General features: G+C 37.5%; 6 protein-coding genes and 1 non-coding gene across 8 annotated transcripts; 4 read left to right on the forward strand and 3 right to left on the reverse strand.

The window, feature by feature from the left end:
- Positions 1-5,562: 5,562 nt before the first annotated feature.
- Positions 5,563-6,225, reverse strand: LOC103862774 (mitochondrial zinc maintenance protein 1, mitochondrial). Its single transcript, XM_009140467.2, has 2 exons — positions 5,928-6,225; positions 5,563-5,839 (listed from the first exon to the last, which is right to left on the reverse strand). The coding sequence occupies exons 1-2, from the start codon at positions 6,166-6,168 to the stop codon at positions 5,760-5,762; spliced, it is 321 nt and encodes a 106-aa protein (XP_009138715.1). The 5' UTR covers positions 6,169-6,225; the 3' UTR covers positions 5,563-5,759.
- A 274-nt stretch (positions 6,226-6,499) lies between these two features.
- Positions 6,500-7,754, forward strand: LOC103862775 (protein SRC2 homolog). The gene has a single exon (XM_009140468.3). The coding sequence runs from the start codon at positions 6,650-6,652 to the stop codon at positions 7,466-7,468; it is 819 nt and encodes a 272-aa protein (XP_009138716.1). The 5' UTR covers positions 6,500-6,649; the 3' UTR covers positions 7,469-7,754.
- Positions 7,755-8,030: 276 nt separating this feature from the next.
- LOC103862776 (autophagy-related protein 18a) lies at positions 8,031-9,873 on the forward strand. The gene is made up of 4 exons (XM_009140469.3): positions 8,031-8,941; positions 9,138-9,345; positions 9,423-9,549; positions 9,631-9,873. Exons 1-4 carry the CDS (start codon positions 8,138-8,140, stop codon positions 9,719-9,721), a joined length of 1,230 nt encoding a protein of 409 aa, XP_009138717.1. The 5' UTR covers positions 8,031-8,137; the 3' UTR covers positions 9,722-9,873.
- Position 9,874: 1 nt separating this feature from the next.
- On the forward strand, positions 9,875-11,429 carry LOC103862778 (glutathione S-transferase F13). Of its 2 annotated transcripts, none has more exons than XM_033290843.1 (4): positions 9,875-10,062; positions 10,268-10,514; positions 10,602-10,650; positions 10,739-11,429. In XM_033290843.1, the coding sequence occupies exons 2-4, from the start codon at positions 10,368-10,370 to the stop codon at positions 11,200-11,202; spliced, it is 660 nt and encodes a 219-aa protein (XP_033146734.1). In that variant the 5' UTR covers positions 9,875-10,062; positions 10,268-10,367; the 3' UTR covers positions 11,203-11,429. The 2 variants fall into 2 exon arrangements, with proteins under 2 accessions (XP_033146734.1, XP_033146733.1); XM_033290842.1 differs by having other exon boundaries at positions 9,972-10,188.
- Positions 11,430-11,734: 305 nt separating this feature from the next.
- On the reverse strand, positions 11,735-14,613 carry LOC103862779 (beta-glucosidase 10). The gene is made up of 12 exons (XM_009140471.3): positions 14,412-14,613; positions 14,207-14,270; positions 13,961-14,010; positions 13,780-13,855; positions 13,616-13,687; positions 13,450-13,537; positions 13,117-13,372; positions 12,925-13,040; positions 12,630-12,856; positions 12,461-12,553; positions 12,276-12,366; positions 11,735-12,205 (listed from the first exon to the last, which is right to left on the reverse strand). Exons 1-12 carry the CDS (start codon positions 14,592-14,594, stop codon positions 11,968-11,970), a joined length of 1,554 nt encoding a protein of 517 aa, XP_009138719.2. The 5' UTR covers positions 14,595-14,613; the 3' UTR covers positions 11,735-11,967.
- On the reverse strand, positions 11,787-11,857 carry TRNAG-CCC. Its single transcript has one exon. It is a non-coding gene; the product is annotated as a tRNA-Gly (tRNA).
- An 845-nt stretch (positions 14,614-15,458) lies between the features above and the next one.
- Positions 15,459-15,932, forward strand: LOC108871600. Its single transcript, XM_018658278.1, has one exon. The coding sequence runs from the start codon at positions 15,459-15,461 to the stop codon at positions 15,930-15,932; it is 474 nt and encodes a 157-aa protein (XP_018513794.1).
- Positions 15,933-18,438: the final 2,506 nt, after the last annotated feature.

Genomic DNA, 18,438 nt, shown 5'->3' on the forward strand with positions numbered 1-18,438 from the left:
GACTTGTTGTTTGTTTTATTTTGTCATATTCTTAACATAAATAAAAACTCCAAATCAAACATGTTAATATTGTTTTAAGTCGTCTAAAAGAATGGTATGGGAAAATGTTTAAGAGAAAAACGGGTTGGTAAACATGGACGAGTCAATAAAGTTTTAAACTACGTATCATTGTTTGATTTTAAAAGCATATCCTAACTATATGGTTGAAACATTTGCTTATAGTAACATTTATTTGATTAACTAGTCAAATAAAAACTGTATACTTTGAGATATTTCCTTAGCTGTTTTTGATGATATATGTGAAAGATATTGAATAGGTCCGCGGAGCAATATAAAATATTTGATGGAAGGGAACATTTGGATTAATGGTGAAAATATAGAAAACGTGTATAATAAAAACAAACATCATTAGCTGTTTTGGGTGCAACATTTTAATTGGATTCGTAGAGCCGACGTGGGTGGTGGTGGGTACAAATTAACATAATATTAGGATCTAATTTCGTTTAGAAATGTAGCAGACCCAAAAAAACATTATTGCTTCCAACATGCATTGTTTTGGATCTAATGCGTTTATATAGCTACTATGGAGTATGAATTGAATATACTATTTAATATTTCATCAGTTGCATTTGCATCGTATATTCGTCTTGTTCCTAATTCCCATGCAGTTTTACAAGAACAGACCATCAGTTATATCTTTTATTCGTATATGAAATGACAACAAAAGATGCATAATTAAATGATTGCAGTATAACTTGTCTTATTTACGTGTTAGTTGAGGCTATCAATTTAATATAAGTACTAGATTTTGACCCGCCCTTAAATGGGCGGGTATATTTTTCGTTTTACATTTTTGTTAAAATTTAATTTTATATTTGTTTTTTTAGTCATATATACGTTTTTCTTTGTATAATATTTATCTTAAATGATTAATAAGAAGTTTTAATAATTGTATTAAAATAGTTCGACCACATATATATCAATAGGTCATGTTCCTGTTTTAATAGTATTGATATAAAGTAACTTCGAAAGCCCAACCAATAATGTATTTTTTTTCAAAAAAGCCCACGAGCTAAAAAAGATCTGTAAATAATTTTTTTTGAAATATGTAATTTTTTATATTTGTGTTCTTTTGTAATCATATTTGTGTTTAGTGAAGTACATAATCATTTTTCTACATAATTATTTTTAAATTTTTACATGTTTTGCACTTAATTTATATATAGATACTCGTCTTATTTTAGTTTTTGTTTTGTTTTAATGGTTTAAAATAGTAAATTTTTAATTTATTTTTTAACGCTATTGTATTAGTTCAATTTTTTTAATAGAAATGTGTTAATATGTCATGTCTGCTCATTTTCATACTTGATAAATAGTTTGCATGTTTACTGAAATAACCTATAAAACCTTTGGTCATAAAAATTAGGAAAATATTCATATTTACCATTTTCATGGTATTATTATTCACTTTTACCACCATTAAATTTTTTTTTTCAAAAATACCTTCTTCATTAAGTAGCGAAAGACTCTTATAGATAATTATTTAAATATATAATATATATATATAATTTTCAATTATACTTTTTCAAATTTAAACTTTTTAATAAATGTTTTTTTAACTTTCTTTAGATTTTTTTTTATGTTTGAAACTATTTTGAAATTTTTTCTATATTTTTAAAGTGTTTATTTATGTATTTATTAGAATCCTAAATTTTACATTTTAAAAACCCTACACCACCCCTCAACTCTAAACCCTAAGTCTAGATTAGCTAACCATAGGGTTATAAATATCGCTTACCATTTATTAAAAATGAGGATAAAAGTGGTTAGCCTTAATATGAAAATTGATATTTTTGACAATTTCTCTAAAAATTAAATGTTATTAATAACCCATTCCACCACTAATTAATTTAATATTAGTTAAATTTTAAAATTTCATTTTAATATATACTGAGTTGATTTGTAAAATTTTTATTTTACGAAATAACGTATATTCATATAAAAAATTTATTTATGCTTTCAATATTTTATAATCAATTTATATTTTATATAAAAATAATTGTATAACAATCAAAATAGAATAATTCATTTATTTGGTGTGTCTCATATTTGTTTTAATTTATTTATAACAAACTAAAATTAAAACCAAGTTTTTAAATTGTTTTGTATTAGTCAAAAAGAATTTTTTTTAAATTATTAATATAACAAATTAATGTGTTTGTTATACACATCTTGAAAATATATATAATAGCTCAAATATAAGATATTGAAATTTAAAATATTGTTGTCATAGAAAATTAAGATATTTTCAAAAAATCTAATTCTTATAGAAGTTTATAAATTATTGTGATGGAGGTTTAATAGATTATATACCCGTACTACTTCCTCAATCAAATCGTTAATGTGTTTGTTATAGACTCCAATATGCAATTTACTGTAACTGTTATTTACCCAATGCCATGTTCATTTGGTATAAACAAAATGAAAAAAACAATTATTAATAACTGAAAATGTCAAATAATGTGTAGTGGAAAGAAGTGGATCCCGTGTATTGTGGGATTACATTAAATTGAATGTTACGAAATGGAATATTTAGATTAGTAAAAGTAGTTACGGTTATCTAATTGTCTTTAGATTCAGTTGAGCAAAAAAAATTAATATATATAAGTTCTTTAAATAAAAAAATAAATGGTTGGACATAACATTTATCAATAGGTCATACTGCTGTTTTAATAGAATAGATTTGTTACTCAAAAAACAAGTTGAGGCTATCATCTAATTTATGTCGGAATAATTCACTTGGCCACACAAATTAGTTTTGATATAGTTGAAGACATTCATAGTACATACAAAGCAAAACTACAAAATTTCCAAGAACCTGAATTATATAATATTGTTATCTGAATTTAAATGTTATAAACTTTGATCAGTCATTGAACTAAAAACTCAAATAAAAACTTTGGATCTGGAGGTGAAAAATAAAAAGAAGGGGATGAGCATTAGCGTTTACGTTGACTTGTGATTCTAACGTGGCGGCATATCTCCTTCACTTTCTTGCCCAAATTATTGGATTTGCGATGGCTAACATGGTTCTTTTTTCAAATCAATTTCTTTACTTTATTATAATAACAATTGAATATTAATTTTCAAAACATGGAATAAGACTAGCTAACAACAAGATCATGTAAACGAATCCAGTTTAGACGCTTTATAAATGTATGTATGTGTAGATTAAACTCTGCTTTCGCCCTAAGCCTCGACTCCATTACTATCTTCTCAGATTCGCAAGTATTCGCAAGTATTGATCAATACCATCAACCAGAAAGAGATGAAGTTGGAGATGTACAACGCTCTACGGGACATTTACTCTCTATCTACCACATTTAAATCTATTGCTTTCAAGTTTATTTCTAGATCGTCAAACAACTCTGCAAACCTTTTGGCAAAACAGGCCTTATGGGCCTTGAGCCCACCTTAATTATTCTAATGAAATTTGAGTTTGAACAAAAAAAAAGATTATATATCATATTTTAAGTTAAACCGTATCAATTTAAAACTAAATTTCAGTGAGATGGTCGATAAATATATTTATATAACTAAATCAGAACATTTTGAAAGGAAAAGTTGCTGAGTTGATACTTGATACTATTTGAGAACATTTCGGTAACATTTTTCTAGATGCTGTATTAGAGTCCACCGGTCCTAGTCGAACGATCCATTAGGGGATATTATTGGACAGTGGCGGACCTACAGAGGAAGATGGGGTTGCACCTGACACCCCTTAAATCTCAATACATATAAGTTTGGTTGATAAAATGTTAAGGAATCGGTAGTTCTGCTGGTAAAATGCTCCCACTGACCCCCTTAAACCAAGGTCAAAACTCATTGGTGACTCTTTTTATTTATATTTTTTATTTTAATTGTAAATTTGACCCAGGTAAAATTAATCTTTGGGTCCGCCACTGTTATTGGAACAAGGATTTAGAGGTTTTCATTTTTTTTTAAATCTCTCTTATTGTATCTATCATTTATAAATTTTATATGAAATCCAAGTTTATTGGATTAGTCACTTGTATATTTTTTTCTCGAATTCCAGCTTATTGAAAAATATGAATTTTGTAATAAAATCTATCATACGAAATTTGGTGAGGTTTAGATGATATTTTATAGTAGAAAATAAAGAATTGAAATATCATTTCTTATGATGGTATTTGATATTTTTTTAAAAATAAAAAGAAAATTACTTCACATTTTTAAAAAGTGAATCAAACTATTTGAAATGAAAAAAAATAAAATTATTTAAAAAATCAATTTTAAAAACTTTTATATATTTTATATATTTCATAAAACGATAAAATATCAAACTACGGTAATTTAAAAATAAAAGTATTATTTTAAATAATTTTTAAGAAAAAATTAAAAACTCTGAATTTTTTTTTCAAAAACTCTGAAATTTCTTCAAAAAACCTTAAAACTTGTAATAAATCTTTTTATGATTTATTTAAATCTCTGATTTCTTGGATTTACTCAAATTTTGGAATCTTTCGAATCCTTATTCAATAAGCCCCACTTAAATTTGGAGAGGAACTCCTAATTGCCAGGACCAGGCCGAGATGGCTTTTATGCCACTTGCCCAAAGGTTCTTGGCGGCATCGTACCTTGCCGTTTAAAAAGAACATAAAAACGATTTCAAATGGATCAAAAATGGTAGAACTGAAAATTTCGAGCATTCATGAAGTTGACACCGACTTCTTCTTACGTTTTGACTTTATGACAGGTTGGTTACTCGCTAGGTGGCTCTTGAGCTTGGGACGGTGAGAATAATGGGAACTGTAGTACTACTGGCCCAATATATGACATTAGGCCGCCTACAATATTTCGGCTGGGGGATAATTGATTAGGCTTAATACTGATTAGGTAGAACGGAGGTATAGTTATCAGTGCAATCAATAAAATATGAGCTTAGAAATTCCAGTAATGCGTGAGCATTTTTAAATACAGTAATACAAATTGAACTCACAAGAGAAACAAAAGACAGTGCTCCTCACCACAAGAACTAAATGATTGCAGAGTATGAATGAGACATTAAAGATAAACGTAGAACACTCTGAACTTAAACCGTAGAACACTCTGAACTTAAACCATGGAGAACATAATGGGCCCCTGAGCAAAACCATGAATGGGGTTAGTGGTTCTCTTTTAGAAAACCATATCCAAACAAAGGGTTCTACTATTCAACTGGTTTGAAACTAGACTAAGATCATGGTTTCACTCTCCCGCAGTCAATTTTTTTCAAACTTCTGATCAGACTCTATGAAACCGCACAAGCACGGAGCAGTAGACAGATAAAAAATCATAACTGATGTAAGAAACAATTCAATTCCAAACTAGCACGTAGCAAGGAGATAGATATAGCCACAATACAAGAAGTGGGTCTCTGAGACAAGGCTTCCAAGAGATATGGAAAGTGAGTGTCTATAGCTAACAAAAAAATAGAACCAATATGAGGCATGAAAAGCAAGTGAAATCCTGTCATTCATGGACAAATCATAGATCAGAAACGGAAGGACTTCATTTTAAATTGAATGTGATGAGCTCTTTATTAAAAAAATCTGAGTTGGGTTTGCTGTGAAGAGAGAACAAAACAGAGAATCACAAAAAAAGGTTACACCTTTCCCTATTAAAACAAAACAAGCAAGGGAGAAGAAATCCAGTTTCAGACAGTGACAATGTGGTCTCAGAGACCACCAAGACTTAACTCATACAGATTTTTTCCAGAGCATCTCCTCTGTCGGAAGCTCCAAAGTCGCTCCCGCGTGTTCCTGACTTGCTTTCACCTCTAAGACACGTCAATTTCAAAAGATCAGTTTTCAGTCAGACATTTCAACAAACAGATGGTGCGCAGAGGAAAGAGTGTAATAGAGTACCGTATCCGCCGCGTTCGTTGAGTTTGGCCTGGACGATCATGGTGGAGATGAATTCAGTCGCCTCACGAGCTTCTTCGAGTAGGCGTGGGATGTCGGAATCGGAAGCCACGTGGCGATTCTCTTCGAACTTCTTACGGATCTCGGAAGCCGAAGCCTTGAGCATCTCGGTATCTCCGGCGAATGATTTCCTCGTAGCCCTGAGCAGAGCTCTGTATGCGATCAACGCTTCTCTGCTCACCATTTCTTCTCCTTTCAGCTCTTTTCGGTCGTGCGCCGTCGTCTCCGCCAAGATTGGGAATAGAAATGGTTTCCGACAAACCTTCTGATCGACTTCGAAGGTTCCAAATGGGCCCGCCTAATGTTTTATTGGGCCACTAACGGATATTTCGAGTGGTACCCGTTACATCTGGACTAAACCCGAATGTTTCGGATCCTATATGTCTGAGTTTGTAATATGGCCTTTGGACTGTTCATTCATCACACACAGACTCCTTCCTACATGGTAATACTTTACTGTTGCAGGTTGCATATTAAAATTCTTAATTCGTTAGAAATTTCAAAGAGACTAGTGGATGTAATAATGAAATAGTCTTTTGACCAATAAAAAAAGAAAAAAAGAAATAGTCCATTGACTTTCTCTTAGTCGTCTCTGCAACTTCTATATATACTGTCTCTAGAGATGAACCAGCTTTTTGCATTTCAATCTTTGGTAATTTTTCAACATGGAGACGACGAGATCTCTAGAAATAAATGTGACGTCAGCAAAAGGGCTTGAGAAAGTCTCTAAGATGGATGTTTTCGTGGCGGTCAAGTTATCCGGCGATCCCAAATGCTCCGACCACCGTGAGCAGCGGACACAAGTGGCTAGAGACAGTGGAACAAGCCCCAGGTGGGTCGACGGCCTAATGAAATTCACCATCGACCAAACTTTAGCTGAGGCCAACCGGCTTGTGCTCACATTCAAGATCAAATGCGAGCAACGTGGAGGAGGAGGAGGTGATAAAGACATTGGCGAGGTTCACGTTCCGGTGAAGGAGCTTTTAGATCATCTCGGAAAGGATAAGGCCGGTCAAAGATATGTCACCTACAAAATCAAGAAGACCAACGGAAAACCAGGAGGAGACATCAGTTTCACTTATTCCTTCACCGGTCCGGTGGCTGTTGCGAGCGGCGTTGGATGCTCACGTTACATAGCTCACGAGCCGGTTCGTCCCCCTGCAGTGACGTGCAGGCCAGTTTCGAACGGACCCGTGTTGAGTCAGTTGCTTCCAAGCGTTGGATCGTTTAGTTACGGTCACGTTCCTTCTCATCAGCCACCGGTTTATCCACCGTTGGCTCAACCGGAGGTTCTGCCTCCGACATGTTTCCCCGGCTTGTATCCACCTCATGGCTATCCGATGAGTTATACACCGGAAAGTGCACCGACAATGTATACATCTATATTTCCTGGCTTGTCATGTCCACCTGAAGGCTATCCTAATGCGGCTCCGCCGCAGACACAACCGGCGCTATACCCACCGATGAATCCTTACCGATTTTAACGGGTCAACTCGTCGGTGAAAAGTCGTTGATAAGGAGATTTGTAGACGTTTACTTCTTTCTTTTTTCTATTCACTTTCTATTTATTTTTCAAACAGAAAATATATTGTTTGCTTGTTGTTGATTTTATTATCATTGAAAATCTTGAATATATACAAAATTAAAAATTTAAAGAAACTAATTTCAAATCAATATGAAAACAATTTAATAAAAATTAGATAAGAATGCTATTGGTTGCGAGATTTATGTAACAAGCAAAAATACTGGTAACAAATAAAACAGAACATATCTAATATCATATCCTTCTAGATAAAGAAAATTAAGCACAATAAAACATTCAGCTTTGTAAGAAAATAATATACATTTGTAAGATGTAACTATACATTTCTGGAGTCTTAACAGCATTGTTAGCTATATAAAACTACTGATTTATATAAGGAGTTGATATGAACTTGAAATAGAAAAAAAAACTCTGTATTATTCTCAGATAGATAAAAATTACGAACTGTAACAAAAAAAAACCAGGAATAATTTTTCTGTAATATAATAATAATCGAGTTTTATCCCAAAATGGATATCTTTGATAAGAAGGTGAGTAGCCGCCTGAAAGAGACGACGGCAACAAGCAAACTTCATTATTCTCTCTATATAGATTCATTTCTATAGATTCCATGGCCACCGTCTCCTCCGCTTCTCCCTGGCCAATCGATTCCGACTCTACTGTTCCCTCTCAGCACCGCGACCCTGGAGACGACACCGAGTCTCTCGATTCCTTCTCCTCCATGAGCCTCAACTCCGAAGAGGCTACCCACAACTCCGATCAAACACCGGCTCCTCCTCCTCCGTCGCTGCTCCACCTCTCCTTCAACCAGGACCACGCCTGCTTCGCCGTCGGCACCGACCGCGGCTTCCGGATCCTCAACTGCGACCCCTTCCGCGAAATCTTCCGGCGCGATTTCGATCGCGGCGGCGGAGTCGCCGTGGTGGAGATGCTCTTCCGATGCAACATCCTAGCGCTCGTCGGCGGCGGGCCTGACCCGCAGTATCCGCCGAACAAGGTCATGATCTGGGACGATCACCAGAGCCGGTGTATCGGCGAGCTCTCCTTCAGGTCCGATGTTCGATCCGTTAGGCTGAGGAGGGATCGGATCATCGTCGTCCTCGAGCAGAAGATCTTCGTCTACAACTTCGCGGACCTCAAGCTGATGCATCAGATTGAGACCATTGCGAACCCTAAGGGCCTGTGCGCTGTCTCTCAGGGGGCTGGCTCTATGGTGTTGGTGTGCCCTGGTTTGCAGAAAGGCCAAGTGAGGATCGAGCATTATGCTTCCAAGCGGACTAAGTTCGTTATGGCTCATGATTCCAGGATTGCTTGCTTCGCTCTCACGCAGGATGGGCATCTGTTGGCGACGGCTAGCTCCAAGGGGACTCTGGTTCGGATCTTTAATACTGTTGATGGCACCTTGCGACAAGAGGTAACTAGTCATCGAAAGCCTTTCTCTTTTAGCTGATTTGGTGGTTTAGTAGTCACTGTCTTGAGGATGAATGAACTATTATGTTATTATGTTAGGAAATCTCAAATGTAGTTTTGATCCTTTATAGTAATAATATTTTGCGAGTTTGGAGTCCATGGGTTCAGTAATGGCAAAACGTGTGTATGTGAATGTACAGGTTAGGAGGGGTGCAGATAGAGCAGAGATTTATAGTCTGGCTTTCTCTTCAAATGCTCAGTGGTTAGCTGTCTCAAGTGACAAAGGAACCGTCCATGTCTTTGGCCTCAAAGGCAACTCCGGTGCTCAGGTGAAAGACACACCCCGAATTGCATCTGATCTCACTCGTACTTCCTCATCCCCATCCTCGTCCCTGTCATTATTCAAAGGTATATATAATTACCAGCTACTTTCACCATTTAGCAGTCTCTTGGTTCAGTAAGCATAAGTCTTTTTGCTCTATTAGGAGTGTTGCCCAAATATTTCAGCTCGGAGTGGTCGGTGGCTCAGTTCCGGTTGGTTGAAGGAACTCAGTACATAGTCGCCTTTGGTCACCAGAAGAACACTGTTGTTATTCTTGGCATGGATGGGAGGTAAGAAGAAAAAAACTTGTCAACTCTTAGTGCAATGTGATTTGACGAGCCTGAATTATATTCTTTGTTGTGTTTGAACAGCTTCTACAGATGCCAGTTTGATCCGGTGAATGGGGGAGAAATGTCTCAGCTTGAGTATCACAACTGTCTAAAACCTCCTTCTGTTTTCTAGATGCAATCTATTCTCTTAAGTTCCTTCTATCTTTTATCTCTGCTCTACTTGAGTGGTGAGAGTTGGTGCAACCATATGGTGTTAATGTATATAGTTTGTGTGTATAATAATTACGAATGGTTCTTATAATTTCCAAAAACCTTTTATCGCTACCCAAAACAGACTCGGGGCTCTTCAATTTGTGTCTTCCCCAGACATTCCACTAAACCAACTTGTCTTGTTGTGTAAGAAGAACAGTTCAGTCAACATTGTTCCGGTCAAAGGACGATAGACCACGTGAGCTAGCAGCTGAGTGCCACGTGAACGCTCACGGATCCTCATGCGCATAGTAACGATGGCAGGTAAAAAAAAATATCGTATACCGAGTTTCGAGGCACGAGGAAAAGGAATCCTATTTCAAACTGTCAAATTTCAACGACCAGTCTCTGAAAGAACTGCAAAGATTCGACTGCTTGCGTAACCTAATTGTTAGATTTCATATTTCTATATAGTTGTTAAAAGTCCAAGAAACAGTAGGACCATGTTCATATTGGCTTGGTTGTACAGGACAAAAGCATATGTTATATATATAGAAGCAGGAGCAAAAATGAGATCACAGCTCAGTCTCTGACTCACTCTCTCTTCCGAGTTACGAAGTTAGAGTGAAATGGCGATGAAGGTATATGGAAATGGGATGTCAGTGTGCGTGGCACGTGTGCTTCTATGCCTTCACGAGAAGGAGACTGAGTTCGAGCTTGTCCCCGTCGATCTCTTTGCTTGCCACCACAAGCTCCCTTCTTTCCTCTCCATGAACGTACGCTTACTCATGAACACAATACTATTATGCGCATATGTATTATTTATATGATGTATCTAATCACATCTCTTCTTCTTGATGCAGCCCTTTGGCCAAGTTCCAGTTCTACAAGACGACGACCTTACCCTTTTTGGTTCGTATCAATCGATATTATGCTCAGGCTGATTATACTTCTTTAATGATGCTTTTCATTTTTTTGATTATATTATAACTAAAAACAGAGTCGAGGGCAATCACGGCATATATAGCAGAGAAACACAAAGACAAAGGAACGGATCTGACGAGACATGCAGACGCTAAAGAAGCAGCCATTGTGAAGTTGTGGTCGGAAGTGGAGTCCCACCACTTCAACCCCGCGATCTCCGCCGTCATCCATCAGCTTATAGTTGTGCCGCTTCAAGGCAAGACTCCTGATGCAGCCATCGTGGAGGAGAATCTGGAGAAGTTAGGGAAAGTGCTCGATGTGTACGAAGAGAAGCTCGGGAAGACAAAATACTTGGCTGGAGATTCTTACACACTCGCGGATCTCCACCACGTTCCTTACACTTACTACTTCATGAAGACGTGTCATGCTGGTTTGGTCAACGACCGTCCTAAAGTCAAGGCGTGGTGGGAAGACCTTTGTTCTCGTCCGGCTTTCCTTAAAGTCTCACCTGGCTTGACCGTTGCTCCGCCAACGAACTGATCCAAAGATTCTCTCTACATCTTGTCTTTATGTTTCTCTGATAAGGTGGTGGTTGTTTTTCTTTTGCATTTACTATTGTCTTGAAGGTTTTATCATTGTAATCAAAAGTTATTTGTAAATGTAAACGCAATACAAATTAAAAAAAAAAACTATGTATGTTTGCGTTTACATTTTACAAATAAGTTTGGTGAATTTAAAAACAAATAAATACCTTGATTCTGAGAGTTTTTTGTTTTTTTTTTTTTTGGAACAAAAAATCAACTGAGAGTTATTTGCTTAAAATAAGAGTTTTCTAATGAAATCGTTACTGTTTTATACAAACCTATATTGAGAAACATCCATAACCAAACCAAACATCTTTACCTATCCGGTTACTGACTGATATTTTTAGTCCATATTTTTAATAGATTTAAGAAATCATTGAAAAACAATAGCTCTGAGCAAAACTCCAACGTAAGCTTTGAATCCAAACACTCAAAAGCTTTTAACAACCTAGGAACTTTTTTTTTTTGTAACACAACAACCTAGGAACTTAGAGAAAGGATTTCTATTGTGAAAAAAAAGGTTAAATAGACAAAAACAAATGCGCATCCAGGGAATCGAACCCTGGTCAGTACCGTGGGAGGGTACTATGATACCACTACACCAGATGCGCTTTTGCTTGTTTGAACAATATGTAAACATTATTTTCCTTCCGGGGGGAAGCTTATGTGGTTGTGTTTGAGTGTTGTTAACCAGAATCTTTAGATATATAGGTAACTAACATCACAAAGATGACAAACCAGAAGAGTGGCTCTGCAGCTGAGTAATATCCCGAGGAGCAACATCAACTGTACCATTGAGAAAACCAGAGTACCAAGAAGCAGAGAGTTTTGGAGACCTCTTGAGACCAGCATCACTGAAATTCACATAGTACAATCCAAAGCTGAGCCTGTATCCAGCCAATAGCTCGTACAAGTCTATCATCGACCAATAAAAGTAACCTCTCGTGTCCGATCCATTCCTAAATCATTCAAAAAGATTCTTCAGAGTTACTCAGTCAGCCAGAGTTAAACCATTTATACCAATCATACCTGATGGCGTTCAACATAGCACCAATGTAACCTTGAATGTATTCAACTCTTGATGTATCTTGTAGCGTCGAATCATGTTTCGTAGCTAAACCTGTTGGCAACTGGAAGCAATCTTAAAAACAAGAAGAAGGATTGCTTTCAAAGCAAACAAAACAGAGCCAAAAGACAGAGCCAAAGAGAGTGACCATTTTCAAGAATGTAGATAGGAGGATTGTTGAAGCTCTGTTTCAAATACTCCAAGACACCTTCAAAACCCCATGGAACAGAGTTCCCAATGGCTATCCACAAGAAGAACATTCATAAGCTGAAAGAGTGGATAATATACTTAATACTTGAAAAGCAAGTAAAGCTTACAGATAGTCTCTACACCCATGTCTGTGGAAAAACTTTGGTTCCTAAGAAGGATAGAAGGCGTGGGTCTACTCTCTGTGACATACAGTGTCGTGTAATGGATAACTCCTACAAAGTCAGATGATCCTCTAACTTGCTCTGACTCTTCCTCTGAGAAAACAGGTAACCTAGATCCCACCACTCTCTTCATCACATCCGGATAGTCACCAAACACCAAAGGCTTTAACAACCTGTATTATATCATATTCAGATTTTGTCCTCAACGTCACTGAAACGAAAAAAAAAATATCATCCTCACCAGCCAAAGTAGAAATCTTTAGCTCTCTGAGTTGCTATCTCATCTTCCTTGGAGCTAGTATAAGGAAATAACCCATATGTATATATGCAAAGGCCTATGGATCCTCTCTGCTTACTCTGCACCATCATATTATTATGTTCATTAGGATTCAAAAGCCTAAGAGTAGACCTATATATGTGTGTATTTGTGTACCTTGTACTTGAGTCTATACAAGTTTGAAGCAGAGGCATGAGCTAGCAATATGTTATGGCCTGCAATATATGGTTCAGTTGAAGAGTTTCCAGTGGAGCAATTGACGTATTTGGAATTAGAACAATGTCCTGGCGGCAATATTCCTTCGCTGTAAGCTCCAATGGCGAATATGTTAGCTTCGTTAATTGTAGTCCATAGCTTCACATCTTCACCAAACTCTCTGAAGCAAACATCTGCAAAAGCAGTGAAGTCCTCTCTGCAACCAACAATCTTTTTTTTTCTTCTTCAGTTCATCATTAAAAACAAAAATATTAGAACAGAATTATTATATACATGATTTTGCGGTTGATCCATCCTCCATACTCATCTTCAAGAGCCTGAGGGAGATCATAGTGGTATAGTGTAACGTGTGGTTTTATTCCTGTTTCGCAAAAAAATATATCAAAAAGAATGAGATTAGCTTTAATTAATTGTGATTATTAAGGAAAAACAATCTCACCATGGGTTAGTAGTTCTTTGATGAGGTTCTTGTAAAACAGTAGACCTTTTGGGTTGATGTGTCCTCTTCCATCTGAGAAACCACAACAGTCGCACAAAATATGGTTTAAGAGTGAAAAGGGGTTTTAAACTTGCAAGTCAAGAAACCAGAAGAGGAGGTGTTACTAGGTATAAGCCTTGACCATGAGATAGATAATCTGAATGCTTCTAATCCCATTTCTGCCATTATCTTAACATCTTCCTGCAAAAGCCCACAATAACAATAGAGCATAAGAAAACAAAGCTAAGCTAGAGGCTTATAAAACAAGAACAGAGCAAAACAAAGAAGAGAAGAAAAAAAAAGCACCTTGTATTTGTGATATCCATCACATGCTATATCTCCATTGTCCATGTTATCTGCAAGAAAACATACTCAACCATGATCTATGAATCTAATCAAAAGGTTCTCAGATAAGAAACGACTCACTCAATATTTTTATTTTTTTAAATGCCAATGAAATGGAACCACATGGTAAGCTATGATATGACTATGGCATACTCTTTTTTTTTGGTCAAAAATATATGAACATCTCTCTCTTTTTTTTTTTCTTACCAAAGGGTGAGAAAGTATCCCAAACGCTAGGAGTTCTTCCATCCTCATCAACAGCTCCTTCCCACTATATCTCCCCACACAGTTCAAAACAAGAAAAGGCAAAACCTTATAAAACAACTTGATGGTTGTAGTTTCACCATCTTCTAACACTTCCCTTTTTCCAATAGCAAAAAAAAAAGGAAAGATCACAGAAAAAGAGTGGAACCTGATAAGCAGACGTGGCAGCTCCGAAGAGGAAATCCTCTGGAAAATCGTCTCTTGTGAAAGCATCAATGTGACTTGTTGCCAAAACGATGACCACAGAAATGGATAACACAGAGAAAGCTTTCATTTTTTTTGTTTTAGTTTCTTCCGTCTCGTTTTGAGTATAAGAAAGATACGGGAGCATATGTAAAAACTACAGAGTTTTGGGTACATAACTAATAATATTAAGTTTTGGGTATAGGGGTAAATTATTGAAAATATCGGGCACACAAGTATAACCCCCAAAAGTCACGGGAACAAAGGGTAATAAACTATACTTTTGAGCACTGATTTAAATATTGAGAAATTATACTGAACATATGTAACGTAATAACAGTTACGAATCCTTCTTTTTGGCTTAAAAATATCCTGTTGCGAGTGATACGTAAATCATTAAAATGATTATGTAAAAGAAAATCATTAGATATTCTCTTCATACACGACTCCACCATCAATGGGCGATCTCAAGATCATAGTAGTATAACTTAATTAAGGAAACTACAAACAAATAAAGAAATGAATGTGTCCTAAAATATGAAATAATACTCTTCCTCACGTCGACGTCGTTAGCTTGGCCGCTGTAAACGACGGATGAAGCAGCCAAATGTATTCCTTTAGAAAATCTCAACCAAGCTCCTCAGAAGTCAGAGTAAACAACCCGGTTACTGCTAAAGATGACTGGGTGGGACTCTTTGACGGTAAATGCAAGAAACTACGGAGAAAGGGGGAGCCTTTCACACTCCCTTCAGGAGAAGTATGTGTGAAAATCCCAAACTCGGTGATTGCAAAACACAAAAAATCATGGGAATCGTTTGTCATAGGGCAATTCTACCATGACGCTCCACCTCAAAGCCTTATACACAACATAGTGAACGGGATCTGGAGTAAGCAGTTCAGGGATATCACAGTCTCAAAATTGGAAGGAAATGCTTTCCTTTTCCGTATTCCAAACGTGTCTACTAGGAGGCGGGTTCTTAAGAAATGTCTATGACAGATCGAAGGTCAGACAATGTTTGTGGCTAACTGGGAACCAAGCTTTATCCCTCAGAAGCCGGAACTCAAGTCGGCACCAATCTGGCTAGAGCTTCGAAATGTCCCTTTTCAGTTCTTTAATGAAGATGGTCTAGAGCGAATAGCAGGTTTGGTCGGAGATCCCAAATTTCTACACCCTGCAACTGCAAATAAAACAAATCTGGAAGTGGCAAAGGTGTTCACAATAATTGACCCACGAGTTCCTCTCCCTGAAGCAGTTAATGTGCAATTTGAATCCGGGGAGATAAGTCGCGTTGCTGTGTCTAGTCCTTGGATGCCTCCTGTGTGTTCCCACTGTAAAGAGATTGGGCACAGTGTGAAGAGATGTAAGTTAGCTCCGATCACCTGCTCAGACTGTAACTCTTCTGGTCATTCTGCTGAAACTTGCCCTCGCCTTAGAACGAAGTCTGCTCCTAAGACCAAAAGACGCAGACATTCTGCTAAGCCTTGACCTGAAGAACCTCGAGTAGAAGGTCAGCAAAGTTCAAAGCATATCCAAGCGCCTATCACAGACCAGGTTTATGCTGGTTCTTCTGTCCCCCAGCGGAGCCTTATCTCAGTGTCTGATCAGAATACTGTGACTCCTTCTGTTCCTAAGCCGGCCCAAGACCTGAAAGGAAAAGGCATAGCATATGCTGATTCAAGCGATGAACATCGACTCTCTCTTGTTTCTGAAGCTTCCTCTGATTCCTCAGATGTTTATTCTTCTGATAATGAACTTGAAGAGGGTCAGTATATCCCAGTCCGTTCACGAAGAAAGGCCAGAAATGGTCGGGGAATTTTTCCCAAATCCCACTAAAATCTTTTTAATGTGTACAGAACTTTTTTGTTGGAATGTTCGGGGTTTTAATAAATCTTCTCACCGTAGTGGTTTTAAGAAATGGATTAGAAAGAATAACTGCCTCTTTGGGAACCTTTTGGAAACTCATGTTCAGCAGATTAAGCAGCAGAAGTTGGTCAACTCAGTGCTGCCTGGTTGGTCTTTTGAAAACAATTACAGTTACTCGGAGCTAGGAAAAATCTGGGTTCTTTGGCATCCTAGTGTTCGAGTAACGATCATTTCGAAATCACTTCAGATGGTTACCTGTGAAGTGATCCTGCCTAATTCTGTCTCTCCAATTATAGTCTCTTTTGTCTACGCTTCAAATGATGAGGCTACAAGGAATGTTCTATGGGATGAGCTAGTTTCCTTAGCTCATGATCAGCGTGTGGTCGGAAGGGCCTGGTCTGTGTTGGGCGACTTTAATCAAGTGTCGCGGCCGTCTGAGCATTCTGCAGCAGCTAGTCAAAACATGGATCTGAATATGAGATTTTTCTCTGAGACTCTGGTTAATTCCTCTCTTGTTGATCTCAATTACAGAGGATCCACATATACTTGGTGGAATAAAAGAAAATCAGAGCCTATTGCAAAAAAGCTTGATAGAGTCCTAGTCAGTGATGAATGGTTGCTGAAGTTTCCTCTCTCTTTGGCTCTATTTGGTGAACCTGATTTTTCGGATCATGCTTCAATGGGAATAAAGATGGATTCTGGGTCACAAAGACAAAAGAAGCCGTTCCGTTTCTACAATTATCTTCTCCAGAATGAGGACTTCTTGCCCATGGTAGCTCATGAATGGTTCTCAACCTCGGTTCTAGGATCCTCAATGTTCCGAGTTTCCCGAAAGCTTAAAATGCTAAAATCTAAGATTCGACAGTTCAGTAAGCTTAATTATTCAGACTTGGAGAAAAGAACAGAAGAAGCTCACGCCTCCCTCGTTATTGCGCAGAGAAGAACACTTGAACACCCTTCCTCTTTGAATGGTGAATTGGAGTTGGAATTAGAGCGGAAATGGAGAATTCTTGTCTCGGCTGAGGAATCTTTCTTCTTACAGAGATCTCGAGTGTCCTGGCTCCAAGTAGGCGACCAGAATACACCATTTTACCACAGGATGGCAATGGCAAGACAAGCCGCAAATCACATTCATTTCCTCGAGGATGACCATGGTAATAGATATGAAACTCAGACTGAAATTCAAGAGTTGTGTGTCTGCTACTTCAGCGACCTCCTTGGGAAAGAAATCGTGCCTCCAATGTTTGTCCAACATGATATAGATCGGCTACTGAATTACCGCTGCACTGATGAGCAGAAGGAAATGCTTCAAGCCTCCTTCTCCAACGAAGAGATCAGACAAGCTTTTTTCAGCCTACCATCGAACAAAGCAAGCGGGCCGGATGGTTTCACCTCAGAATTTTTTAAGAATTGCTGGTCAGTGGTAGGGGGTGAAGTGACTTCTGCGGTGTCTGAGTTCTTTGTTTCAGGATCTCTTCTCAAACAGTGGAACGCAACCAACCTAGTCCTCATTCCCAAGATTCCAAATGCTGCAAAGACGACAGATTTCAGACCTATCTCCTGTTTAAATACAGTGTACAAGGTCATATCAAAATTGTTAGCAGGTCGCCTAAAAGAAATTCTACAGCATGTTATTAGCCACTCTCAGTCAGCCTTCATGCCAGGACGTTTACTCACCGAAAATGTATTGCTGGCTACTGAAATCGTTCACGGTTATAACAAGAGGCAGGTGGAGAGAAGTGCCATGTTAAAAGTGGACTTGCGCAAGGCTTTTGATTCAGTGAGATGGGATTTTGTTATTGCTGCTCTACAAGCTATTGGTGTCCCGGAGAGATTTGTTAATTGGATATCTGAGTGTATATCTTCTCCGTCATTCTCCATCTCAATAAATGGTCAAACTGACGGTTTCTTCAGCAGTACCACAGGTTTGCGCCAAGGAGACCCCCTGTCCCGTATTTGTTTGTTCTGGCTATGGAGGTTTTCTCTAGCTTGCTTGAATCAAGGTACGGCTCTGGTTATATTCGTTACCACCCAAATACTGAAGAAATCGGCATTTCCCACCTCATGTTTGCATACGATGTCATGATCTTCTTTGATGGAAGTGGAAACTCACTTTATGGCATAAATG

This window comes from Brassica rapa, chromosome A04 (assembly GCF_000309985.2).
Source record: "Brassica rapa cultivar Chiifu-401-42 chromosome A04, CAAS_Brap_v3.01, whole genome shotgun sequence".
NCBI classification, from domain to species: Eukaryota; Viridiplantae; Streptophyta; class Magnoliopsida; order Brassicales; family Brassicaceae; genus Brassica; species Brassica rapa.

Excerpts from the sequence above, each read along its gene's own strand:
- LOC103862774 (XM_009140467.2), bottom strand. The coding sequence starts at position 6,168 with ATGGTGAGCAGAGAAGCGTTGATCGCATACAGAGCTCTGCTCAGGGCT. Across the intron at positions 5,840-5,927 it reads CAACGAACGCGGCGGATACG|AGGTGAAAGCAAGTCAGGAA; the intron begins GTACTCTATTAC and ends GACGTGTCTTAG.
- LOC103862775 (XM_009140468.3), top strand. The coding sequence starts at position 6,650 with ATGGAGACGACGAGATCTCTAGAAATAAATGTGACGTCAGCAAAAGGG.
- LOC103862776 (XM_009140469.3), top strand. The coding sequence starts at position 8,138 with ATGGCCACCGTCTCCTCCGCTTCTCCCTGGCCAATCGATTCCGACTCT. Across the intron at positions 8,942-9,137 it reads ATGGCACCTTGCGACAAGAG|GTTAGGAGGGGTGCAGATAG; the intron begins GTAACTAGTCAT and ends GTGAATGTACAG. Across the intron at positions 9,346-9,422 it reads GTCCCTGTCATTATTCAAAG|GAGTGTTGCCCAAATATTTC; the intron begins GTATATATAATT and ends TTGCTCTATTAG.
- LOC103862778 (XM_033290843.1), top strand. The coding sequence starts at position 10,368 with ATGGCGATGAAGGTATATGGAAATGGGATGTCAGTGTGCGTGGCACGT. Across the intron at positions 10,515-10,601 it reads CTTCTTTCCTCTCCATGAAC|CCCTTTGGCCAAGTTCCAGT; the intron begins GTACGCTTACTC and ends TTCTTGATGCAG. Across the intron at positions 10,651-10,738 it reads CGACGACCTTACCCTTTTTG|AGTCGAGGGCAATCACGGCA; the intron begins GTTCGTATCAAT and ends AACTAAAAACAG.
- LOC103862779 (XM_009140471.3), bottom strand. The coding sequence starts at position 14,594 with ATGCTCCCGTATCTTTCTTATACTCAAAACGAGACGGAAGAAACTAAA. Across the intron at positions 12,857-12,924 it reads AAAGATTTCTACTTTGGCTG|GTTGTTAAAGCCTTTGGTGT; the intron begins GTGAGGATGATA and ends GATATAATACAG. Across the intron at positions 12,554-12,629 it reads CATGGGTGTAGAGACTATCT|CCATTGGGAACTCTGTTCCA; the intron begins GTAAGCTTTACT and ends TCTTGTGGATAG.
- LOC108871600 (XM_018658278.1), top strand. The coding sequence starts at position 15,459 with ATGTTTGTGGCTAACTGGGAACCAAGCTTTATCCCTCAGAAGCCGGAA.